The following is a 27952-nucleotide window of genomic DNA, read 5'->3' as shown; positions in this document are numbered from 1 at the left end:
TGCATTCCTTTTTTATTCGTAATTTGTACAGTGTCCCAACTTTTTTGGAATCGGGTTTGTACAGAATAAGCCTACAAACATGGTCCTTTTCAAAAATAAATAAAATAAAAGCAGTTTTGTTTGTTGTAGCTGTGTTGCTTACATCATACCATTGTCTGCCTGCATGTTTTACCCTTCTGTGATTTTTTTTTTTTTATTGTGACAGTTGCAAACTTACAAGAGTGGTCATTCACCCCCGGTTTCACAGACCAGGTTTAAGACTAATCCTCGACTAAAATGTAAGCCTGAGCTGTTTCAACTGAAAGACACTTGCACTGACTGATCTTAAAATATATCAGTGCCTTTGTTTTGTCTCAAGATGCACGCCTGCAATGGGTTTTTTTTCTAAGTACGTTCATAAAAATGACTTAAATGTCCTAATTGAACTATGGCCTAATCCTGGTTTAGTCTAAGCACTGTCTGTGAAACCAGGCCTCAAAGTCTTAAAAGAACTAAATGGCATACTTAATGTGGTGTGCGGAAAAGTAGCTAAATAAACCAGCAGAACAGAATGTTATTTTAACAACATAAATATTAATCGAAGTTTTATTACAAGTCCTACTTTTTTATAATCGATATTAAACACAGCAGAGAGCATCTGTAAAACAACTCTTAATCTATATCTAGCCTACCTAATTGAGGCATAATGAAGGTAGGCTAAGGTTAATAATGTTAAGCTGTTATCGGTTTATTAAACAAGCTTGTTTTTATTACAAATATATATACCCAGGAAAGTTATTTTTACGCAGAAGTCAAAAACTTTAAACTAAAACAAAGTAAAATGTTATATTATAATATAAGATGTCTATTTGCTAATGTTTTGATGTTCAAACATGAACTTCCCTAAAACAAAAGGGGGGTCTGATCTGATCAGGGGTGCGTTTATATATGCGTGATATTAGATTAGCCTAATAATATAAAATGCATGTAAGGGCACAAATATTAACGGCTTCTCTATGTATAATAAATTAATCTGATTCATGCTTTTTTTAATTTTGCCCACTGCAACCCAAATTAATTCACACACACGTACGTTTTAATTTCAAAATTTTGCAACATGGATCTTATTTAAAGAAACCATGTATATAGTATATAAACAATGAAAATAACTGTATATTGTTATATAACTGTAACTTGTATTGTTTTTGTAAACTCTTTTCCACCCTCAGGTTCATGGACCTGTCGACAACACCTATTTCGGTTGAAATGTTGCATAATTCCTACAAAGAGAGTGGCAATATTTTTGGCCACTATTGTGGATAAAGAAAAACAACAACAATAGATGGGCTGATGTATATTTACAGATATTTTATTATTTTAATTATGTTGCAAACAATGACATCAAGATATACTGATGGACAGTTATTTATTTATGTGAGTGCACGAGTGTGTGTCAACAGTGAGACCACAAAAAGCGATGAAGTCCTCGATATTGGGGATTCTCAGTACATTAAGAAGGCAGAGAAAGTAGCTGGAGTCAGAGTCCGCTGTGTGCTCACAGACAGGAAGTGACTTCCACGCACACATCCATAGATTCTACATACACAGCTTTGGGATGGCAGTGGTTGGGCATACATGACTCTACTGTTGGAAACAGTACGCTGCAGACCAGCAAGCACAGCAAACTACTCACCACTGATGTAGTCTTATAAGTTGCTAATTGTTGCCTTGTACGGCAGCCAGTGGAGAAACTTTCAAACTCTCGCTCCTGTCGGACTTTCGTCTGTCTGCCCTGTTAATCTGATCAGGAGGCCATCTTCCTATAACTGTGTTCATAGAAAACACATACACACCTTAATAGTTAACACAGAGCAGCCTATAGATATTGCACGTTGATCTACAATGGAGGTGCCGTCCTCAAACGCCCTCAAAAAGAGCGTTTTCCTCTGCAATGCCAAAAAACCTCCCTGAATCAAGAGAGACTGAATAGATAGCTCATCGGCACATGGTCACTGAACAGTACCACGGAGCAAGTCAAAAAGCAGTCTCCTGAAGTCTTCACAATTGCGCTCACAAGCGGACGGGCAGCAGATGGTGCAAGCAAGCAGCGGAATGACGAAGCAAAGAAAGCGTTATATCAATGACGCAGTGTTTCGCAAGGAGGGGTTAATGAAACCTGACCGAATGAAGTCATTTTTGAGAATAGGGAGGCAGAATGTGGGCGGTCAGAGTGAAATCTGGGAGAAAATCAGACCGTGGATGAGATGAAGCTACATTTATGTGGAGCGCCTTGTCCCAAAAGTTGAACGCAGTCTTGGAAAAAGTGAATGTGCGCAATTAAGAATGAGTAAAATGGCACTTCACTTGCCCTCTATCAGTAAATAAAGTATATTAAAGTCCTCTATTTCCAAGACGTGGTGACGGAAGGTGTCAGAATTATATCTTCTGTACAAAAAAAAAAAAAGGCAAAAAACTAAAAATGTAAACCCTATTTTCTCCAGGGACAAGTGCACTTTACTGATCCATGTCCTTTTTAAAGCGATTCCTTTTCTGCACTTCGTTTATAACGGGATTGCATGTAGATTTGCCTGTTTTTTAAATTGAAAAGGACTTCATGGATGAGAACGGTTCAATAATGTGAGCTGAAGTTGTTACCACTTCTTAAAGTGACGAATCTTTTGAGCATCCAGGCGTTCACACGGTTAAATTACATTATAGACCCCCGGAACAGACACGTCAAGCTGTTCATCTTCTGTCAGTTTAAATGTTTAAAAGTCTTTTTCTGTAAAGCAGAATGGGACAAACGTCAAAGAAAGAAAACATCCAACAGAACGGTTTTGAGTGCCCTGTATCCTGAATTCCCCAAACTGCATCATTCTGCCTTCGGTTCATAAACGCTTGAGGCGAGAGCAACACCTGTGCTCCGCATTCCTACGGTACTTTAGATGAGGAGAAGCAAAAAAATTTACAGTATACAAGGTCTGGATTCACCATGCAAGAATACTTGTTTTACTTTTTACTTATTTCTTTTTTTTTTACCTTGTGAGTGTCTTGTGTAACATTTAATAAGCTCAAACTACATCCAGAGTAATTTACATAAAAGGACAATAGTTATTAGAAGAGAGCTGGATGAGGTGGTAACCATAGTAATGAGTGCATCCTGAAGAGCAGGTGTGGGAGTGGCCAAAGTGGTGGCTTGGAGGGGAAGAGGCGGATCCTATGGCGATCAGCGACATTCCCACACTTTGACCGTTTGATCTACACTTCCTGTCACCACGTAAGGAGAAGTCTTGTGGAAATCTGTGGAAGAAAGGATGAACATTGCATTGATTTAATGGTGTAATGAGACCAAATTTCCAGGCAGACATCTGCTTGGCTTACCCAGAGAGGTAACAAAGTGTTCATGGGCACTCAGGGTCTTCATGCAGCGCTTGTTCTTATAGTCCCAGATACGCAGGGTCTTGTCATCAGCACAGCTCACAACAAATCTCCCACCAGGATGAAACAGCACTCCACGCACCCAGTTATCGTGACCGACCTGAGAGGTGAGAGAAGAAAAAGAACAGGCAATTACAAAGTCAAAAAATTATGACAAAAAGTCATAATTATAAAAAAAAAAAAAAAAAAAAAAAAAACATTACAACTTGCCAGGTATGACTTAGTGTCTCAATTTCAACTTGTCAGCTTCTCATATTTATGACAGGTGAAGTCACATTTCAAAAGGAATCCATATAATCAGGAATTCTACACAAATTTCCCCATGCAGATTTCGCAAAGGGTTCATATACATATACACATATATAAAACAATGAAGCTGCCTGAACTATAGCTTAACTCACCAGTGTCATAAGGCACATGCCAGTACTTATGTCCCACATTTTAATGGTCTTGTCTCTGGATCCGGATAGCAGGAATGGCCCAGGTTTTCCACTCCTCTTGTTCTGGAAAAAGAGTAAGCATGATAAATTATTAACGAAAGACAATATATCATTCTAGAGGATCATGATGCAGAAAAGGGAAAATGAGGCTCACATCAACCAACAGAATGTACCTCAGAACCTGTAGCCTCAGATATGGTGGGATGTGCGCTCTCAGGGGCCCAGGAAATGCACTCCACCACATGCTCGTGCTCCCGCAGCTCCGCTTTGCACTCCTTGGTGGCCACCACCCACACGCGAACCGTCTGGTCATTAGAGCAGCTGGCCAATAGTGTGCCGTCTTGATTGGGCCGGACCATACGCACCCACTCCCTGTGACCCGTGAACGTCTTCACACAGTAGCTGTGGCAAAACAAAGAGAACCATTATACAATGACATGCATAAGCTTCCAGAATATTTTATATTGCTTTGCAAAAAAAAATAAAAAATTATGTAACTACTTGGCTTGAGGCAATAACGTCGCAAAACTACAAGACATTCAAAGCTACACATGTGACTCACTGAAGTCCTTAAGAGTGCAATATTCAGATCACAATTACCCACACAACGCACTTCAGTATTACTCACCCAGTGGCCACCTCCCACATTTTCATGGTCTTATCCCTGGAAGCAGACACTATGTGATCACCGTTGGGCATGATGGCAACTGACGACACATTGTGATCATGTCCTGAGGATGTGAGGAAGATGAATGAGATAAAAGGTGCAGGGAAAAGCTTAGTTACAATTAGACTCAAGCAACTGGACTTATGATTAGATGCATAACCATCCAATGTCAAAAAAACTGAAATTAACCCAAATCTTCATTTGAAATATCTAAGATCATTTACTGACTGATGTAAAGGACAGGACTTACGGCATATGATTAAAAGAGGCACCTTCGTTATCTGAGAGAGAGATTAAAGCTGTCAGCCTGGTTAATCCTGGCCCTAAACAAACCTTTACCCCTCCCCCTGGACCAACAGGTCCTGACTGAGTCTCAGCATCCAGAGAGAGGATTCCCCAGCACACTAATAAAGATCCCATTAAGCTTTAAGCCTATATTGGAGGTGGCTGCAGTACACGGTAGGTCAAAGGCCATTTAAGGAAGTTCTTCCAGCAATAGATTTGAATAATGGTAATGTGGTAGTAAGTGCAGGAAATATGTACCGTGCATGGTCCTGATGCACTCAAAGCCCTGGAAGTCCCAGAGTTTGATGGTCATGTCCGCAGAGCAAGAGGCCAGCAGCTTTCCAGTCAGATCAAAGGAGATGTCCTGCACTGAGTCAGTGTGACCCTTCAGGGTACGCTCGAAATCCCCAGCCTCATAGTCCCAAACCTGCGAAATAATGCAACGGAACAAACTTAAACACTTGTTTCAAAGTGATTCAAAATAATAATGTTGCACACTTTCAAAAACAGTTTGTGTAGCTAGAGTACTGGTACTTTCAGAACATAGGGGCTTTCACACCTCATAGCTCTAGGAACTAATCACATCAAAAGCTGAAACTCTGAAGTGGCCAATAGTGACATCTTTATTCCTGGCATTTACAATGTAAATAGCAGGCGAATGGAGGACACGCTAATAGCAGAAATGGAATGTAAACGCACAATTTACACAATTGAAAGAGCATGAAAATCTGACTTAATCTCATATGAGAATTTGCAGTGTTATTATTGAGGATGAGAAAAGAACAACGCTGCAGACAATGGGTAAATTGCCGTTATCAATGTTTTCCATGTTCATGGAGAAAATATTTTTACTTGGCTTTTTAAAAATGCCCAGTAGCTGGTGTTTCTTATGCGTTTGGCCAGTCAGCGTTCACTGGTACCGGTAGTTCCTATAGATCTGTCTTAGACCTACTCTGAAATAGGAGCTAATTTAGTGCCCCCAAATGGAGTTCCTAGAACTAAAACCATTCCTAGTTCCTGTGATGCGAACATGCCAAAAAGCAGGAAATTCTACCAATAGTTCTAGGAACTATGAAAAGGTTCCTCTGGTGCAAAAGCTACAGTGGCCAAGAGAGCTCAATGCGCTGCAAATAGAAAAAAAACCCCCTGCAAATTAAGAAAACCACTTCGTTAATTTGACAACACACACACTACAAATGCTCACATCACAAACAAATAAAAAAAACGCACTGCAAATACAAAACAAACAAACAAAGAAACGCTCCGCAAATAAAATTCTTTATTTGGTTGTGTTGTGAGCATTTGCAGCACCTGCTGTCAAACTGATGAAGCCGTTTTCTTGATTTGCTGGTGCTTTTTCCATTTGCATGTGTTTTCTGAAGTTGCAGCGCGTTGAGCTCTCTTTCCCTCGAGTATCAAACTACACCAGTGCAATTCTGGACAAAACCCACAGCCAATTAGAATAATCATAATGATAATATAATAAATATCATATTATACATTATAAATATACAATCAAATAAAAATATACAATAAATATACTATATAGTAGTATAATAATTGTTCAATAACTGATAGTGCGCTCATTATTATATTAGGAGCATCTTAAAATAAATATTTAAATATTTTTAATTTACCTAAGCCAAAATTCTTGCAAACTCATCAAGTGACAAACACAACAAAAACGGGACTGTTTTTGCATTGTTCATGACAATGCACCACTCACAAACTGTTAACTCAGTGCTGGATTTCCCCAAAATACCAGAGACTGCTAGAGCTGCACAGTATCATTTGCATTAGGCAAATATTCGTCAACTACTTTTTTGGCCAACCACTACAATTTTATTTTTGCAAGCTCTACTTTACACTAAAGCTCCAATCTAGAAATGTTATATGTACAGTAGCAAATATTAATAGCAGGTTTTAAACGTAGCATACAAGAGTATACCACTTCAACTGCAAATAGCAACAGGTTGGAAAACAGAGAATATAGGGGAGATCTATAAGACCTATATAAAAAGGTGTGATGCAAAATGTCTCCAGCAGTCTAACTGTGACATTTATTTGGGATTAATCCATGTCTTGACATGTGGAAGGTACAAAAACGCACAAAGAAAGATCGGAAAGAAATGCAGGCTGAGAACGCTTGTAACTGAACTGCCTGGTGTCCAGAGAACTGCTCACTGCGCCGTTGCCCTGGGAAACCAGAGCATTATGATTTCTCCATGGAGATACTCAGTGACTCAGCAGAAAAGAATAAGAGCAGATGGATTTATGAACTGAAACATGGCACAACATCCATATAGCATATGCATACATCCTTGTGCAGCCTATCAAAGTCAAAATATCTAACACAAAAATACAGAATAAAAAAAAACACCTTTATAGTGGCGTCCTCTGAGGCGGAGACCATGAGGCTGAACACAGGATGGAAGATGACGCGTGTGACAGGGCTTCTGTGGCCACTGAGGGCGTACTTCTCAGGCGGGCGTGGGATCCACTCTTTAGGGTCTCGTTTCTGTCCCACGGGGCCTCCTAAAGTGATCTCTTCCTTAGCTTCATTTAGTTTGGACTCCAACTCCATCACCTAACAAAAATACAGGATAAACTGGGATTGTTTATCTTGAAAAATTGACACCTGTGCAATTATTTAAGAGATATAGCCCAGGTTTTTTTTTAAAAAAATAAGAATATACTGAAAAAATTATTTACTGACCTTTTTTTGTAATCTGATGACTGAAGTCCATTTCTTTTCCAAAAGGCCTGCATACTTCTTGTCCAACTCTTCATTCTAAAGAAATCACAAGTGAGAATGGGACCTACAAATACATATTTTCCCATTTTGAAGCTTAGTGTAAAAACATGCCATTACCATATCCAACTCTGCCTCCTTCTTAAAAACAGAATATGCTTCTTCATAACCATTAGAGCGCAAATAATCTGCTATTGCTCGATTTCTGAAAGAAAAAGAGGTGATTTTATAAGACAAAGAGATGTGGAATCAAGCAGCTAAGCCTTTCCTCTATGGAAATATGATCAGTTTGAGATCATCACCAGATTCATTTAGATTTAATGCATGTACGGTAAATGATCAATGATGAGACCGCACTTATCACATTAGCAGTGATAGATGGAAGTCAATATGCAGCAGGTCACATACTGCAATTACTGATCCATGTAAATTTAGTTTGGGACATCAAGACTTGGACACATACAGGCTGAAAGGTTTTGTGAGTGACAATGCCATCCAAATGCAGGAATGAATCAGTTACATTATTGTTATGAAATAATGCATGTACAGACAGACTGTGTGTACAGAATTAGATTTAATAGAAGTGACAAATGTATTTAGCTGCAGTCTGATCTAGGGGTGGGAGAAAACAATTGATTCTCCGATGCATCGCGATTCTCTCTTCAATGATTCTGAAATATTAATGTATTCAATATGTTTTTCATGTAGACAATAGTAGTGTATTAGCAGTGGCTAATTGAGTTTCAGCATGAGCTGTGTTTTACTTTAGATATGCTTTCATTTATACCGTTTGGAATGCAGTACTATTAGATGCATGAAACTCGCGCACTGACAGACTTTCACGTGCACTTTGTGTTTTTGTCCTGAAGCTCGATTGCGGCTGCGGTTAAATGCACTTGCATTTTTTAATACTTTTATATGAAATTGACGTAAACAGTCAGTTATGTTGTCAGAGGAGGACAAAACATCTGATATATCGAAATAGATCTGTGCATTAGTGTGCAGCCTGTTAATGCAGCCACTGTCTATGATCTCATCAGTAATAAATCAAACAGCAATAATGCGGAGGAAAAAGAAAAACCCATAACTATTGTCTGTAAACTTTCAGATCCTTACAGAACACTTATTTTAAAAAGTAGTTGCTTATATAATCATTTTTTTTTTTTTGCACAAATTAAATTTGATATAAAATTGTAACATTTGGACCAATCAGACACAACTATGTGTTATATTTAACAAATAATCTCTTATGCCCCCTCACCTAACCAAAAGGCCAAATATGAGGGTCTGTGGACTCTTCCCCCAAAATGCATCTAACACCTAAGGCGGCAGAACATGCCTCTGGTTCCATGGAAACCCATCTGATAACACTTGTTTTATTGCTCAAAGGAATACGGGCAGAGCAACTCCCTTCATTTCCCCTAAAGCCCAATTTATACTTCTGCGTCGAACCTACGGAGCCTGCACCGTAACCTACGCCGTACCTGACGTGCATCTCTCGAAAAATCTAACAGCGCGTCAATTCTACACGGAACACAAGCGCTGTGATTGGTCTGCTAGAACCCCTCCCTCCGTATGTACTTGAGTTTTGTGTGCGTTTATGAGCACTGTAATATAAACTGAACAAAATTATAAAACGCAACACTTGTTTTTGCCCCCATTTTTCATGAGCTGAACGCAAAGATCTAAGACTCTTTACACACAAAAGGCCTATTTCTCTCAAATATTGTTCACAAATCTCTCTAAATGCGTGTTACTGAGCACTTCTTTGCCGAGATTATCCATCCACCTCACAGGTGTGGCATATCAAGATGCTGGTTAGACAGCATGATTATTGCAAAGGTGTTCCTTAGGCTGGCCACAATAAAAGGTCACTCTAAAATGTGCAGTTTTATCAGAGAGCACAATGCCACAGATGTCGCAAGTTTTGAGGGAGCGTGCAATTGGCATGCTGACTGCAGGAATGTCCACCAGAGCTGTTGCCCGAGAATTGAATGTTCATTTCTCTACCATAAGCCGTCTCCAAAGGCATTTCAGAGAATTTGGCAGTACATCCAACCGGCCTCACAACCGCAGACCACGTGTAACCACACCAGCCCAGGACCTCCACATCCAGCATCTTCACCTCCAAGATCTCAGTGAAGCTCATCTGCATGCTCGTCGTCCTCATCGGGGTCTCGACCTGACTGCAGTTAGTCATCGTAACTGACTTGAGTGGGTAAATGCTCACATTCGATGGCGTCTGGCACTTTGGAGAGGTGTTCTCTTCACGGATGAATCCCGGTTTTCACTGTACAGGGCAGATGGCAGACAGCGTGTATGGCGTTGTGTGGGTGAGCGGTTTGCTGATGTCAACGTTGTGGATCGAGTGGCCCATGGTGGCAGTGGGATTATGGTATGGGCAAGTGTATGTTATAGACAACAAACACAGGTGCACTTTATTGATGGCATTTTGAATGCACAGAGATACTGTGACGAGATCCTGAGGCCCATTGTTGTGCCATTCATCCACGACCATCACCTCATGTTACAGCATGATAATGCACGGCCCCATGTTACAAGGATCTGTACACAATTCCTGGAAGCTAAAAAAATCCCAGCTCTTGCATGGCCAGCATACTCACCGAACATGTCACCCATTGAGCATGTTTGGGATGCTCTGGATCGGCGTATACGACAGCGTGTTCCAGTTCCTGCCAATATCCAGCAACTTCACACAGCCATTGAAGAGGAGTGAACCAACATTCCACAGGCAACAATCAACAACCTGATCAGATGTGTTGCACTGCGTGAGGCAAAAGGTGGTCGCACCAGATACTGACTGGTTTTCGGACCCCCCTGGACCCCTCCAATACAGTAAAACTGCACATTTTAGAGTGGCTTTTTATTGTGGCCAGCCTAAGGCACACTTGTGCAATAATCATGCTGTCTAATCAGCATCTTGAGGAGGATGGATTATCTCGGCAAAGGAGAAGTGCTCACTAACACAGATTTAGACAGATTTGTGAACAATATTTGAGAGAAATAGGCCTTTTGTGTACATAGAAAAAGTCTTAGATCTTTGAGTTCAGCTCATGAAAAATGGGGGCAAAAACAAGTGTTGCGTTTATAATTTTCAGAGTAGTTTAATGTTACACCTTATTTAAAATAAAACAAAAAGAACAAGTGTCTTATTATACTACATAGCATTATACATTAGTAGTTGTCCGTGACAAACAATGTTGATCTGCCGTGGTACACGTCCTTGTGGAGATTGAAAGAATGCCATCTTCTCCTGTTCCGTTGTTGTCCCCTTTTTTAGTTTTAAATAAAGATTTATTATAATTTTTTTTTATTACATATTTTATTTAATGCGTCTCCAACAAGCCGCTTCTTCTGCTTTTGCCCTGGTACTGCGGGTTACACCAGCAACATGCCCGTGGACACTGCAGACTAGCGGTCCGCATGTGTACTGCACATCGACGCGGACGAAGACACAAGTATAAATGAAAACCGCCGCACAGTTTACGGCGTAGAGGCTACGTAGAAGTATAAATTGGGCTTTAGGAAAGAGACATGGACTCTTCTAATTAATTCATAGAAAAACCTCTCTTTGAATGAACACATCTTCAGGTCATTGTGTATATTATTACTGTTCTTGTATATGTTTTTGTGTATTGTATCCTGTTTTATGCATGCTTATGATAGAACACTAGTTAATATTACCTCATGTATATCATGTTTGGTCTCCATCAATTCGTCTTCGGCTGATCTAATTGAGAGTGTATATTATATGTCGATACCTATGCAACATAAGTGTAGTAAGAATCTTTAATAGTTAGTATCAGGGTTCATACATATTTTTCCCAATAAATTTCCATGACTTTTCCATGACTTCTCCATGACTTTTGAGACAATATTCATGACCTAATGTTCCATTATTTTACAATAAGAATAAAAATCTGTTCAAATTATCATAGCATTAACTAAAATGAATGACTAATGTTATTGTTTGCGTTCTCTGTTTTAGTAATAAGTACAAGCAGCAACTGCGCCAGATGTTATTCCAGAGAACGTATCACATCGCTGAATATTATCATTTAACTCTGTTAAACACATACAGGACCTGAATTTCGTTTTGGAAACTTTTCTCTTTCGCAACTGTTAAAGAGTTAAAACACTTAAGAAAAAAACGACAGTGCTTACTCACCAGAATGGCCATTTTAACATAATTTTGTGTGTATTTTTGCCGCTTAAACGCAACAAGCTGTGCTTTAGAGCCTTGCATTTCAGCCCGACATGCCCCGACTTATTTACGGCTTCAGGACAATTTTCATGTCATAGCTCAGACGCAGCCGGGCATTGAGCTTGTTTTAGGCTTCCTCCTTATTTTTATATTTTAGATATCCATCAAATATTACGGTGATGAAAAGGATTTGCCGCGCTGGTGGAAACAACACGAGACCATGCTACCGCGACTGTCAAGAGCGGCTCGACTGTGTTTAGTGTCCTGCCAGCAGTAGCAGCAGCAAGTGCTGGAAGAGTTCTGTGTTAAAGTGCACGCAATAAAGCTTGCCACAAAACCCCAGCAAGTAACAGCAGTGCAGGGTTCTACTGAGCTTGTTTGGTACCAAACTCAATTTGGTTCTCGCAAGTCGGCTTTATACCATAGACTGTAAAAAAACAGCTTTATACGCGTGCCCTTTGGACGTGACTGAGCGCACAGCGCCTCTGGAGCGTGCGAGTACCGAATGGCTTAAAATGACGTGCAAATAAATAATAGGCTAAATTTTTGTGTCGATGCAACAATCACCCGATTAGGCAAGTGACAATTCTGTCACCTGTCCCGAAACGCGAGCGAAAGTCTTGTATCGCAGCGTGCAGCAGCTCTTTAGTGACGAGATGCGCAGATTAGAAGCTGCTATAAGAGACAGTAACGTTACTTGAGTAAAAGAGAGAAGACGCGGTACAGCTGAATCACTCACGCTGTTTTCAAATTACCGATTTCATCTGATACTCTGTGTGGATTCACTTACTCATCAAACCTATATGCAACAGGCTATTGAATAAATGTGTGAATATCCATCATTTTAAAGTCGAATGCTGCGGGAATGAGTAAACAATGCGATATATGCGCAATCCCGCACCGAACCTGATTAAACATAATTCTATTATACAGATAATTGTGATAATACAGAGATTTGTGAAATAGATTTCCATGACTTTTCCAAAACTTTCTGGGTTTATTTATTTTTCCAAAACTTTTCCAGGCCTGGAAATTGCTGCTTTAAAATTCCATGACTTTTCCAGGTTTTTCATGACCGTACGAACCCTGTAGTATGTCAACGTCCAATCCGGTTCATATGCTAATTACCACGCATGGACAGAGTTGTAAACTTTCCCTCCAAAAGTTCAAGTCACCATAGGCTCTTTGACTCCCCAGAGGTGTGACCTCTATAGCAGATAAAGCTCTCACATCATGTGATGCCCCGGTAGTCTGCGGTTCTGTTAGATTCTGAGAAGATGAGGATGTGAGCTAGAACTCTTCTGGACCCTCTAAGTTTTTGTGCCAGGCCTTGCGGCCTTGACTTTACATTCAACAAAGGATCCTCGGACCTCAGCAGATCTCTTTCTTAGCTCTTTTTCACTTTCTACCTGGGAAGAACATCTTTGAAATTCATCCCTCTTCAACTCTTGCATTCCGGACACTCGTCACAACCAAGGCCATGCAAGTAACGTACATTTAACTAAACGAAACTATAATTTAACTAAGTTATAGAACCCGTTATAAACTGCGCTGATGGTTTTACTCAGGTGGTTAAATGACTCTTTCCATAACTGCATTCTCTGGTTTTCCTGATGGTTTCATCCATCAACTCTCATTTGCCCTTTCCCCATGTATGAGTGATTGTATGTTTGTTTGTTTGTTAGACTAGTTTGCGTTAGTGTTTAGTCAATAAAACTCTTGTGCACAAATTACATGAGTTTCTGATTTCGCCTTGCAAATTAATGTCCCTTTACGACTTTTGATCCTTACTACATGCTCTAATGTATTAATACTTAGGAAAGTATATTCTGTGGCCAAGAAAATATCCTTTCTTAGAGTTGATATGAACTTACACTGAATGTTCGCTGGTACAGTTATCACTGTCAGCCGATATAAATAATTGTAATTAATCAATTAATTGTAATTATTTATATACAACTCCCTTTGGAGCTTATAAATTGCTACAAAATTTATATGAAAATGTAGCCATGTGCAGTAATATTGAATTGAATCATGAAACCAACAATCAAACCCCTACTTTAAGATGGCAGAACTGATACACAGATTCCAACTATAAACAAAATGCATAGAAACTCCAATTTTGGTTAAGATGTAAAGTTGTAAAGCTGTATTTGCACAGCAGAAGAATTAATTGGGGGAAAAATGTAGATCAAGAATCGTGGCCTAATGGATAGAGAATTGGACTTGTAACCTGAAGGTCGTGGGTTCGAATCTCAGGTCTGGCAGGGATTGTAGGTGGGGGAAGTGAATAACCAACACTCTCTCCACCCTCAATACCACGACTGAGGTGAGACCCTTGAGCCGAACTCCCAACCGCTCCCTGGGTGCCGCAGCATTGGCTGCCCACTGCTCCGGGTGTATGTTCACTACTGTGTGTACACTTGGAATTTGTGCTCTGCATTTAACCCATCCGAGTATGGGTCACCATACTTGGCCACACACCACTTCCCTTTTGTCCTTTCCCAACATGGGACCTTTAAACCAAATGTATGCTTTAAATAGAGTAATCATAACAGTTTTCAGCAGGACCAGGAAGTAACCAAAACACAGTCACCACTGAGGATGGAAAAAGTCTCTAATGACATCGCAGGAAATGCCAAAATGGTGGACTGAGCTCTCTCTCTCTCTCTCTCGAAACACAGCCTCTTTTCTCTTCCTGTGCTTCATTATGTAAATGAGATTTTCACCTCTTCAGATGATGGTGAATATTTCATGAGCTGGCCAATGGGCTAAATTTAGACAGTGATGTCAGCACCTTCGAGACTAGTTTTAGTAACAGTGAGTGACTTTTCAGAAGGAAACTATGGAACACATGCGGTCCAGTCACCATAGGCAAAAACTGGAATCAAAGAGCAGCCACCTCATTAAATTTAAATTTCTTAAGTTTCTTAATGGTGATGTGTATTTTTTCCAGTTAAAATACTTTCTCCAACGCCAATTTTATCTAACTGTAAGCAAGCCACTCATAAGTTGGCTCTCTGAAGAGTGCAAAAACACTATGGCACTGACTGCCTGATGGCAACATTTCGTGGTCTCAAGCCCTTCACTAGTGGCTACCCTAAGCTGTGACAGGCAGCAGACAGGGGGAAAATATCCATTACCCATAAAATTCACATTTCATGCTTTTAAATGCCCCATCCAAAACAGGTCCACTATCTCCTTCTATTTACTTTGCATCTGCTACAATGCAAAACATGCATTTTTCAACATCAACGTTAATAAATAAGAGTTCATATCAGAAACATAAGCAGTTTCCAATGCATACACTCATTTACATTGTCAACACATTTGTTGTTCCTCCTGCACTGCTTACAAATACTCAACCGCTTAAAAAAAAAAAAAAAAAAAAAAAGATATCGATATTAATCCATTCTCATTTTTACGGAAAGATATCGATTCTTCAATCCCAAGAATTGATTAGTCTAGCCTGTCTTCAGTTAATGGACAGAACATTGAAGGGCACTTCCCATCCAATACATCACAATAAGCATTGTGCTTTGGTACTTTTAATATGAAACAAAGTCTCAGACTTCAAATTCTGCCCATTGTATTGCAGTTTTTAAACAATAACTGCCGTTTTGGCGCCGTTTAATGGAGTGACTGTTCTCTAGAGTGCCTCGATCAACAGCACGAGTCGCACGTGAACTGATCGTCTCCTCCACATTAACACCAGTTTCAGCACAAAATAAATATGACTACACATCCGAAGGTAAGTTAAAGAAAGAGTACAACTTCAAAATCTGTATCCTGTCATGTAATCGCTCGAAATCTGCGCTGAAACTGTTACTCGTCAGTTGCTCAGTAACACTTGTGATTTTTTACAAGGCATGTGACAATGTGATACGTGCATATTCCCAAATTAGTAATGAGAATAATTTAGAAATGTGCTGCTGTCAACAAAAAGAAGCACTGAGGACTTTCTGCGGGTTTCCGTCAAAATAAAAGCTCCATCAACATTCATAAATGTTAGTATTGTAATATTACTTTTGTTCTGTTAAATAAAATAAAAAAGACAGACAATAATAATAATGATGATAATTACAACAGCTCTATTACATTATAACGTTCACACAGTGTTCAAATTGGGATCTGTAATATTTTCTAACGTTTTAAAAGAATTCCCTTCTGCTCAGCAAGGCTGCATTTATTTGCAAGACTGAGTCAAGAAGGGGGTCTCAAAAATGGCCACAAAATATTATTTTTACTAACTTATTCATTTTAACTTAAATTGTGCTTTGTTGGTATAATGTCTGCTAGAATGTTAAAAAAAGTGTTGTGTTAAATAAGTATTTTTAAATTGTTTTGTATTAGTTTACAATGTTTAAAAATAATAATTTATTCCATGTAGTGGCCATTTCATTAATTTAACATTTAATATTGGAAGCATCCAAGTTATTTGACACATTTGGACATTTTAAAAAAAAAGTAATGCAACAGTTACTTTCCATGGTAACTGGTAACTTTTATAATGATGTAACTCAGTTACTATTTGTGAGAAGTAACTAGTAACTAATTACTTTAAGGTAACTTGCTAAACACTGGTCACTACTATTGCACTATAACGCTGCTTCTGCCACTATAACACTAGATTTACACTTCGAATTAGGTAGTCTGTCATCAATGACAGTAGCTCGATGGAAAATGCCCTTCATTGTGTTTGCACTAATAAATGCTGCTGCCTGCCAGCTGCAATCACCAATAAAACGTTGTTTTAGATTTTTTTTGTATATTGTCATAAATATCATTAATCGCAAATATTCTTGAAATATCGTGATATAATTTTGAGGCTATATCGCCCACCCCTACCATATAACATTCATTATAATTTTTACTGTTCTTCAATGTTTAATTTATGTTTGCATAAATCCATCAAGTTATGACAACCACCATTGTGTTTATATAACATTATATTATTAATATAATGAGAATTAAATCGAATGGTGAAATCTCTCTCAAAACCCAGCCCTAGAATTTAAGTCACTTTTTAAAAATCATCTGGAACATGCTGCAACTTGTATTGTGAAGTGGCTTACATAACACAATTAACGCCAAGCACACAAAACACACACAAAGTGAACACATTAAGATTCATGCCGAATGAGACAAGTTATTTCCCACACTGGCAGTTTCAGTTTCTCTTTACATAATTTTCATTTAAACTTGGTGTTCATAATAAATGTTGAATGATGAATAATGATTTACATAATTTCTGAATGTAATTAAAAAAACGTGGCTTATAGTGTATATACTGTAAGTTCAGTGTGATGCAACTTATGTCTAAACAGTGCAATTTTGACCCTGTGTGATTTGTTTTCTGGACAAAATGTTAAGTGACAATTTCAAATATGGTAGACTATTAATGTGACAGATACAGATCTGTATTTTATGAGTACATGAGAATTCAGACTCACAGTTCGTCTCGTTGCCTCTGTGACAGCACCATTTTGGCAGGAGAGTGGGGGCGCTGTCTCTGCCCCAAGTAGGGAGCTGGCAAACAGTCCCGAGCAGCTCCTCAGCAGGACAAATTGTTGGCTGAGACACACAATCTCACACTCCTGTGCAAACCAATGTCACTTTTGCAGCGCGGAGACTTTGTCCACAGCGACACACAAGACAAAATTGATGACCCACTGGAACTAACACCAATTTGATCCACTTGCCATCTAGGGAAAATGAGAGGGGAAAAATAAAGATCAATTAGAAAAAAAAAAACATAAAAGCTCATACAAGAGAAATGTGAAGCGGTAATAATTCTGACCTTGACCTGACTGAAGTCTAAAATGCCCTCGGCCATTTAACCAGAAAAAAAACCTTTACAAACACAATAAAAGAGGGAGCCTTTATTAATCTATTAGCTTTCTTACTCTCTATTAAACTTATATTAAATCAAACTGGCATTCTGGCCATTTGCACTCACAAGAAACCATCACCATCAACCCAAACATCTACAGTAACATTTAGCCCCTCGATGACAACCAGACTGGAAGTGCTGGAGGTGGCGTAAATCTCCTTTACTAATCCTAAGGGGACGGTGGTCCAATAAAACAGTTGTCCAGATGAGAAGTGGGGTGTTGGGGACTGAGACAAAACTTTGTAATAAATCCTTTCAGTCGGTTTTGACAGCCGGCAAATATCCACTCTAATCTGTGCGGTGCAAACTAAAATAGCTTGACACAGGTGAAAAATGTCTAATCTGGCCTTCAGAGAGCAGATGAGATATCCGGACATGTGGCTATGTTTTGGACTTGCGAAAGAACATCAAATATAATGTTTAGTGCAGTTCATTCCAAAAACACATTAATACAATCTTCACTTCAACAGCCCTTCATGCTTTTTGCAAGACATTTTCCGGTCATTATCAAAACGGTCTAGGAATGCCTTATGTCTCTGAACTAAATTTGTTTTTGTCCATGCTCTACTGCCAATACATATCCATTTGACCCCGAGGTGAGTATTCTTTACAATCACGATGTACCTGAATGTTTATTTACTTTGGCTGTTATTATTATTACTATTATTGCACAGAATATTCTATATTTCTACAGTAATTGCTTTACATTAATCCTCAAGTCTTTATTTTTGGCTCAAGACTGAAAGAGGGATTTTAAAGCGATATTTCACACAAAAATGAAAACCGTCACCATTTACTCATCCTCATGTCATTTCAAACCAGTTTGAGCTTCCATTTGCCTATTTGATGTGCTCTATGTGTGTGTGCATTAGGGGTGTTGAAATTAATAATTTCTACGGTGCATCGCGATGCACAAGGATGATTCATATCGGTTTAGTAATAGACCATAACCAATTATCACGTACTGACACTTTTCTGATGTCATTTGTCACATACGTGCTTTGTTGCGGTAGCATACAATAGCGGAGGGAGGCGAGATGCGAGTGCACGTAATTAAAAACGATCCAACTACTTCAAAAGCCGACATCTGGGCACATTTCGGCTTTTATTAACAACCTGGTAAGCACGACCTGGAGAAGACACACACTGTGTGTAAATTATGTCACGCACAAATAAAATATGCAGGGGGTAATACCACTAACTTGAGAAACCACGTCAGCCGTTCACCCTGTCAGTGCCAAGTATTTACTTTTGTGTATTTCTTCTAAATGCTCCTGTTGTCTTCTGTGCCCAGCCTTAGTTTGTGTGATTCATTCAAGAAGCAATTCATTCAAGAATTTCAGGTAAAATTAAAGGTTCAGTTCATATATCTGACTGCTTGTATTTATTGCCAAAATTGTATACAGGTGGAGTAAAATGGAAAATTGAGGATGCAGTGCATCGTCAATGCACCGTGATCATCATGCATCATGATATCGAATTGATGAGACATGATAATCGTAATCGAACCGAAACAAACCATGAGACCAGTGTAGGTACACACTCCTAGTGTGCATTTATCAATGCTTATGTGCATAAAGCCTAAATGAAATCTGTTCAACATATAAAGCGACTGTGTCTCTTCAGATGACCTGGATTCAACCACTTGATTCAGATGGATTATGTAGACATACGGATGTCTTTTTGAGAGAATAATAAAAATCTTAATTTGTGTATTAAAGATGAACAAAAGTCTCATACGTCTGGAATGACATGAGTGATTTTTTGGAGAACCATCTTCACAATAGTTTGAAATGCACTCCTGCCTAACATAATTAAACATAACAATAATGTGTGTAAAAAGCTTTGATCACTTAGGGTTCTCAATGCACATTACTGAACAAAACTGAACTGTGGACATGAACTGAACCAACAGTTCATGTGGAACAGTCAAAAACAGCAAACTGCTCCGAGGCCGCTGAAAAAAACAAGGCCCTATACCACGTGTGTTTGGAGTATGTGTAGTAGAGGACAGATCAGAGTGTCGCTCATAGGGCTGCACGATTAATCGAAGCAAAAAAAAAAATCACGATCTCGATTCATACATAAATGCGATCTCATTTCTAAATGACGGCGATTCACTTCAGTGTATTTCCCTGCATTCAGATCATGCTGCATTCACGCATTATTGGTCACACTCACACAATAACAAAACACTATTAATTCAATCAATAAATCAATCATAAATCTCGATCACTTTTCTCCTCTCCCTCATTGGCCACGTTCCGCTGTCACTCACGTGACGTGTAACAAGGCAGCAGACCTATACGGAGTCAATAGGCGCGTTCGCAGAATGCAGAAAACTATGGAGTAAAAACATAGTACAATGCAACACACAGGATAAGGCGCAGTGTTTCCTCCAGGAGTTTTTCCAGCTGTGGCGGCAGGCTGTATTTCCACCGGGGGGGGGGTTGTCACAATGACACAATGATCTTCCCGTGGACCATGCCCCTTTTCTTCTGTCATATATAACAGCATGTGTTTATAGGCAGCTGTCCCTTTAAGACCGAATGCATGGATCCAATATACTGATACACATGCCATTTCTTTCTAACTTGTTTTCGTTCACTGAAGATGAGTGACTGCGTTATCGAGAATGATTGTTGAGACGTCCATTTTCACATAATTCTGTATGTGAAAGTGAAGTGAAGTGAAGTGACATACTGCCAAGTATGGTGATCCATACTCGGAATTCGTGCTCTGCATTTAACCCATCCATCGTGCACACACACAGCAGTGAACACACACCCGGAGCAGTCGGCAGCCATTTATGCTGCGGCGCCCGGGGTGCAGTTGGGGGTTCGGTGCCTTGCTCAAGGGCACCTCAGTCGTGGTATTGAGGGTGGAGAGAGCGCTGGACATTCACTCCCCCCACCTACAATCCCTGCCGGCCTGAGACTCGAACCCGCAACCTTTGGATTACGAGTCCGACTCTCTAACCATTAGGCCACGACTTATGTATGCGTCTGTTCAAACAAGGAAATGCGAATGAAGAATGAACTCTGTGTTCGCACGCGCTTATAAATCTGTGCGCGGGCCGCGTGTCCGGCAGCTGTGGCCACAGAAATCAGCGCACGGACAGTGAAATAAGTTCTATTCGCCTCGTCTTGCGCTGGAATGGCTTAAAATCACTCGAATGTGTAAATTGGCAAGATAAAACACATACAAATGATAAACGTTCACTCTATGATGGTTCATTTTTGCAATTAGTCTGTTAATCACATGCGAACCGAACCTTGAGGTCTGGTCCGTACGGACCACGGATCAACTGCGATCAGTTTCACAACTACTGTGTAATGTTGGAGGTTGAATCGAATCGTTACACATAACGTACACCACTACTATGATTACACTTAAGTTTGCGCTATATTATACTCACCTTTTAATAATTAGTGTGTGACTAACGTCTCCTCCACTATAAATTACCAGACTGTAAATGAATCGAGTGACGTCACTGAAAAGCTGCAGCCGTGGCGGGGATGATTTTTGGTGTGGCGGGTCGCCACGGCAGAATAAATGTAGCAGAAACACTGAGGCAGTTACATTTCTTTGTATGCAAAGTATAAATAGTGTAAACTGCTTAATAAAGATTGGAGACTTGAGGCATGACTTTGTGTGTTTTTGTGTTACACTTATTCCAGTGGATGTGCAGACCAATGAGGAAATAAATTATGCTTATTTAAAGAGTATAAGAAATGTAATTAGTATGTGTTATTATATTAATATATTTCTTAATCTATGGTCATCTATTATTCACATTTTAATACAATATTATGTTAAAATATAAGATACAATATGCATACACAAGTGAATATCAATGAATTCTTGAAAAATGCTAGAAATGGTTTTAGCCATTTAAAAAAATATTTTTCGCCACCATCTGACCAATTAATACTAGCACTTGCCTATTCTATTCTATTTATTTATATTTATTTTAAAAAAATCATGCCATGTGAACTGTGCTAGACTAACTGAGACTTGACACAGCACTTGTATTTTGTTGCTCTTTCGTTGGTCTGTTTGCTTCTACATTGTAAGTCGCTTTGGATAAAAAGAGTCTGCTAAATGACTAAATGTAAATGAAAAAAAATGCACCGTCATAGTGATAACAGCCAATCACATACTATTCTGGTGCTGCATGAACGGGATTGGCTAGCGTCTGCGCTAGGGTATTTGCATAAGGTGATCTGATTGGCTGATGCCTGCGTTGGCGCTTGAAAAGTTGAAAAGTTTTCAACTTCTGCCGCATGCAACGCCAGTGAAGCGACGCGAGGGACCCACAATTCAGTTCGGCAACGCTTGACGTCACTCCATTCAAAGTAAACGAGAGGCATTGACGCCAACGCCCCATGTGAATGTGAATATTTTTATTTATTATTGTTAATGTTCTCTTATGTTCAACAACTTAAAGCTTTAAAATTATTCAATTTAAGGGGTCTAAAATAAAGAAGAGAGACCATTTTTTGTTACTCCAGCACTTTATTATACTGAATGTCCTGTGCAATACATTTTGGTTGAAAAAATGAGAATCGTGTAAGAGAATCGTGATCTCAATTCCCATGGAGAAAAATCGTGATTCACATTTTAGCAAGAATCGTGCAGCCCTAGTCGCTCATTAAATCTGAAGCATGCCACACATTCACACGAACACATTAAACCACATCAATACTTTGATTTTAATGTGATAAATTGTGCAGCTCTAATCCGTAATATTGGATTAATTTCTGTGAAGGTATTACTTGCCTTATAAACAACTAATTACTATACAGTTAAAGTTACAATTCATATCCGAAGCAGAGGAAATAAGTCAGCTTAACTTCCCTGCATTACACAAAAGCAACCATCAGTACACATTTATCAAAAGGACATACAAGCTATTCTTACAATCCATCTATGAAACTAACAAACTTGACAATAGCTAATTTCATTTGCGAGTGAAAACTACTGCGTGTGACTATGAAAAAATATTTTTTTGCGACTGACCCGATCAGCATATTTGTGTTTGTGCTGAGGGAGCTTTAAAGATTTCTAACATACGTGTTTTTGCAGCGTTGAGTAATGCATCACAGACGTATTCTCTCATTATAACAAAAAAAAAAAAGTGTAGACGGAGTGTAAATAAGAGATTCATTGTGCAGTGTAAGGAGCTTCGTTGATTATAATGGAGTTGTGAGATCACGATGAACTAAGTTGAGTGACAGCTTTTAATAATTATTAAGGGAGTTTGCAAATGTGATACTGATTTAATACAACAGTTCATTAAACAAGAAGTTAAGTGACTTGTCTAACTACAACACTATTGCCTTATTTTGCTCTATTTAATCAACGAAAATAGTTTTAAAAGTCCCAGCCAAGCCGCTGCGCATCTCCATTCAAACACAGCGGTGTTTTGTTTATGAATGAATCTAGTGAGTCAATGATTCAATTACCCATTCATAAAGACAGTCACGTACTTCATTCCTGAATGAATCATTCAATCGAACGAATCAATTAAATGAATGATTCAGTGATAAAATCAGTGACATACCGCCACCTACCAGCAGTTTTAGTTTAATTTTTAAAGTATCTTTTCTGTTATTTAAATCATTTAATATTTATGCATTCAAAATTGTATATTTAAAACATTAACCTCAACATGAATTTAATTGCACTTATGCAACCTCTGAGCCTCATTAAACATCTGAAAATACACCTACAACCCACCTCTGTGTTCTTCTGTGCCACCTCCGTAGTACAAATTTATTTCTTAAATACTGATTTCATTTGACTGGTATCTTATTCTACTTGTTTTTATTCAGTGGTTTTAATTAGAAATTATAAAAAGCTTATAAATATATTTTTTTGAATTTGACAAAAGATGACATACTTTTAATAAAGTTAGAAAATGCCATTACAAATGTAAAAACAAAATTCCCCTGTAAATCACTTTGAGGAGTCAAATATCACCTCGTAATGGGAAGGTTCATTTTTGATAAGAATTTTTCATTATTGATTTGAAAGTGCTCCTAAATATTTTAAATTAGGAGCACAAGCGCTCCTAAAAAGAAAAGTAAGCATAGAGCGCTGTGAAGTGGAGCGTGCGAGAGAGAGAGAGCACTTCTATCAGCACGATTCCACCTATCCCGCCTTCTCTAACTTTAAGTTAAATCGACAACGAATTGTGACTCCCGGGAAAAACCTGAGGCCACTGTTTCAGATCGCTAGTTCGCGTTTTGGTAGCCTAGCCGTCCACTGTGGCTACCACACTGAGACTAGATATGCAAACGCACCTTATCCAACGACAGAAACACATTTTGAAAGACAAGACAGTTAACTTAGCCAATAGGATGTATTTTGAATGCCCGGTAGTCCTCCAATTAGGGCTAGCACTAACGACCATTTTTATTTTGATTCATCTAATGACAAATTTTTTGATTAATCGATTAATCTAAATGACTAATTTCCCGCAAAAAAACTAACAATTTTACTTAAAAATGTTTTATTAAACCAAATGAAATCTAAATTTCTATGAAATCATTTTTTAAAGCAAAAGTGAAGTGCAACATGGAGTGCAAGAAGCAAGTGTCCATCTCACAGTCCAAATCACTGAAATCACAGTTCAGTATTATAGTGTGAGGATGACAACATATCCACATGTTCTAGTCTAATAATAATACAATTATCATCAAAAAACACTTTAAAGTAGTATTTACCAGAAATATTATTTACCAGAATTTATTTAGGTGAAAAATGCAAATGTGCAGTATTTCTCAAAAATACTTTTTTTATATATATAAAATCAATTAATTGGAGATGCTTTTTATTATTAAAATTTAATGGAATAATTAAAATGGAATCCAGAAAATAATGGAAAACAGAATTTGGTGCAGATAAAAACTGTAAAACCCAATTAATTAGACAATTTAAAATTAAAACAAAACTGAATTTGGAAATAAAATGGATTTCATAGGGCCCTGCAATTATATATTTTTTTTTTGTGGTAATAAAAATGGATTTAAGTGAACAATAGCTTTTAAAATGACTTAAAGTACATATATAATAGCAATGATGCAATAATAATTAGTTCAAATAAAGTATCAAAAGCAATAAATCATATGGTTTTATTGAACAAAACTGTTAAAATACATGTATTATAAACAAGAGCTAATGTAGATGACGCATAACAACAAAGGCCTGCAGGGGGCGCCGACGGCCTGACGATTGTTTTTACTGTTTAATATTGACCAAGCAACATTTAATTCAAATGTCCACTTAATCTTTCATATTTGTCCATTTCTTTATGACAGAAATGCTATCCACTGTAATTACATGAATATGTGGACATCAAACCGTGTAAACTCAGAGTGAGGGTTTGAGCTTTTATTTTGAAATTGCGATGTATTCTCCTGTGTTAGTGTAGATTTATAAATGATTTACCTCACAAATCTGATGAAATGGCATGCGTTGCGTTCCCAGATGAAGGTTATAATAAACCCAAACTCACAACAACATGCAGAAATGAGTTTGAGAAGCTCCACATGTAAATGATAACAGTTTCTGTGGAGCTACTGAACGGAGCTGCTGCGAGACACACGATCTTAATCTACACGCATGAAAATAATTAAAAGAGCATATGTATTGGAACTGCATCGCATATAATTATTTAACTAAATCATAGCGTTTGTGAATTCACAATTATGCTTAATTATATCATGCAGCCTTGGAAAATAGTCTAAAAATGTGTTTTATGGATTCTCGTCCGTGAAATGCGGCACTTCCGGTATTTTGCCGGTTAGTCGACGCTGCAAAATGAAGTCGACGATTTTTAATAAATCGACTAGTCGCGACAGCCCTAAGTTACCTCCAATAACATTTTAGTCCCGTCTCGCCTTGTTAACGAAGACGCGGCATAAATTTCGCCATCGTTTTTATCATCAGATATTAGTTTTAGCAACGTCTCGTCTTAGTCACAGAAAAAAGGTTCGTTGACGAATATTTTTCATCTTCATCGACGAAATTAACACTGTTTTGGTGAAAGGAAACACCACAGATCTGGCAACCCACGCTTGAACTATGGGTGATTCATAGAGTCATATTATAGAGCCAGCGTTAATTATGGTGTATGTGTGTAAATATATGAGATTACGTTACTGCATTATTATTGCATTAACTTCGACAGCCCTAAATCTACACGACACATTTTCTCCACACACAAGTTACAGCATGACATGTTTTTCCACAGGATAATATAATTGGCCTTGATCATCAGCTGTTTTTAAACAATTCACAATGATCCACAGAGCAGATAATTGCCTTTATCAAACTCTACCGATTATTAGCCGATGCATCGGTGCATCCATCATTTTTATTCAATCATGCCGTTTTTTAGAATTGGTCTGAGGAGACAAATCACATGCAAAAATCTGATTGGATTACATATCAAGCATTTGTGCCAGTTTGTCATTTTCATCTGGGAAGGGTAAGGCGTTAGTTTATATCAGGGAAAATTTTACATTAGAATTAGATTGCAATGAAGACGTCACACTGAATGACGTCAGACATAAGGCAAGTTCAGGCCAAGTAGCCTAAAATTAATTAGGCCAGATAAATAATAATCATTTACCACAGTAAGGCAACGCCCTCGTGGTAAGAGTGCGATGACAGCTAAAAAATCTAAGGCGTGCATTTTATATATATATATATATATATATATATATATATATATATATATATATATATCTCTCAAGTGTTACCGAGAACAAGTCAAGCTCAAACCTCTAGCTGCTACATGTCATGATTCTTGAGCTTGTGATGTTTTCATACCAGAACTGAGCAAAGCCAATATTAATGTCTGCTCAACATTAAGTTTCCGGTGGCTCGCAATATCATTTAACAATATGGTTTATTTATCTTTTTTAAAAACATTCCATCTTGAACAGAATCAAAACATGACGGCAGCCAGACAGTTCATGTCGCAAATTTGTTTGCCAACTATAATCATGAACGGCTCGACTATTAATTAGCAAATACAGCACAACATATCCCACACGCCTCTGTTGACTGATTAAACAGCATATGATCATAACAGTAGCGAAGCATACAGTTATAAATTAACCGGCATCGGAGTGATGAATCCGGCCTTCAACCATCACAGGCACACCCAATCCCAAAAATCACCCTCACCAGCCACTGAAATACAACTTAAGCGGCTTTATGAAACAACGTTAGTGCCAAAGAGGTTTTGATACACATAAATACAAATGACATCAGTTGTTATTACTTATTCAATGAGTTTAGTGCGGAGATGATGCTAACAAGAACTAGCTAACATTAGTATGGGTCAAATCACTTAAGGCCGACTGGCACAAATTTCAGGTCAAGCAAGGAGTTTAATTTAAACGAATGAAATTTAAATAAACGTATTGTTTCCGTATCTACGTGTGTATGCAAGTCATGCCATTGCCGGCGTTAGTTTATATCGCTCTTTGATATTCCCACCCTTATTTTGCTCTAACGGCCTGTCCGCCATTTTGAGTCAGTCAGGCAGGCGGCGCAAATTTCGCAGCCACATACACACTTTAAGTTACCTGACTCACTTTTACCACAGCGCAGCTAGCAGAGAATAGAAACGACCCTTACCTTCTCATATGTGGGGTGTCTCATCTGCCAGATCATACAGCCAGGTAAAAAAAAATCTGAGCTATGTCTCTGCTGAGAGTCACTTCCGATTTTGCGGCTCAGTCAGCGCTGTTTCTGCTCCTGATTTCTGCACCGCATAACCGTCTACTGATGACGAGCGCGCGCACGGCGAGGTCGGGGGCGCGCACGCCTTGAGGATCGCAGCGGTCACTTACATCATAACCTTCAGCTGACACTGACGATGAGTAGCGTTTATGGTGGGACGTTTCAATAAATATTGGCATCTATGAATTTTAACCATGGCTCTGCCAAGTGTGACTTTTTTAAAGCATGTTTTTATATAAAAAAAAACTACGACAGTTAACTTAATTGTGAATTATTCAAATGTTTGTAAATTATGCGATCCCCTTCAGTTATTATTGCACACTGCATAGAACAAGCAATTAAACTCCACTATGATGAATAAATACAAATGGAGACGTATGTCATAAGAATTTTCATTACATTTCTGCATGAGCTATTATTAATTTGATAAAATAGTAAGATTTTAATTCATGTAAACATGGGTACACTGTGTTGCAAATGTTAACTAAGACGAAAACTATTAAAACATTTT

General features: G+C 38.4%; 1 protein-coding gene across 1 annotated transcript; it reads right to left on the bottom strand.

The window, feature by feature from the left end:
* Positions 1 to 198: 198 nt before the first annotated feature.
* Positions 199 to 27527, bottom strand: LOC306856252 (lissencephaly-1 homolog B-like). Its single transcript, XM_079395408.1, has 11 exons — positions 27337 to 27527; positions 17240 to 17491; positions 7682 to 7766; positions 7526 to 7600; positions 7190 to 7396; positions 5068 to 5236; positions 4486 to 4588; positions 4031 to 4259; positions 3819 to 3920; positions 3361 to 3517; positions 199 to 3279 (listed from the first exon to the last, which is right to left on the bottom strand). Exons 2-11 carry the CDS (start codon positions 17269 to 17271, stop codon positions 3206 to 3208), a joined length of 1233 nt encoding a protein of 410 aa, XP_079251534.1. The 5' UTR covers positions 17272 to 17491; positions 27337 to 27527; the 3' UTR covers positions 199 to 3205.
* Positions 27528 to 27952: the final 425 nt, after the last annotated feature.

This window comes from Barbus barbus (assembly GCF_936440315.1).
Source record: "Barbus barbus genome assembly, chromosome: 36".
In the NCBI taxonomy this organism is placed as follows: domain Eukaryota; kingdom Metazoa; phylum Chordata; class Actinopteri; order Cypriniformes; family Cyprinidae; genus Barbus; species Barbus barbus.
This window is presented reverse-complemented; position numbering and strand designations above follow the sequence as displayed.

Excerpts from the sequence above, each read along its gene's own strand:
- LOC306856252 (XM_079395408.1), bottom strand. The coding sequence starts at position 17,271 with ATGGTGCTGTCACAGAGGCAACGAGACGAACT. Across the intron at positions 7,397-7,525 it reads TCATCAGATTACAAAAAAAG|GTGATGGAGTTGGAGTCCAA; the intron begins GTCAGTAAATAA and ends TATTTTTGTTAG. Across the intron at positions 3,921-4,030 it reads CTGAGGCTACAGGTTCTGAG|AACAAGAGGAGTGGAAAACC; the intron begins GTACATTCTGTT and ends CTCTTTTTCCAG.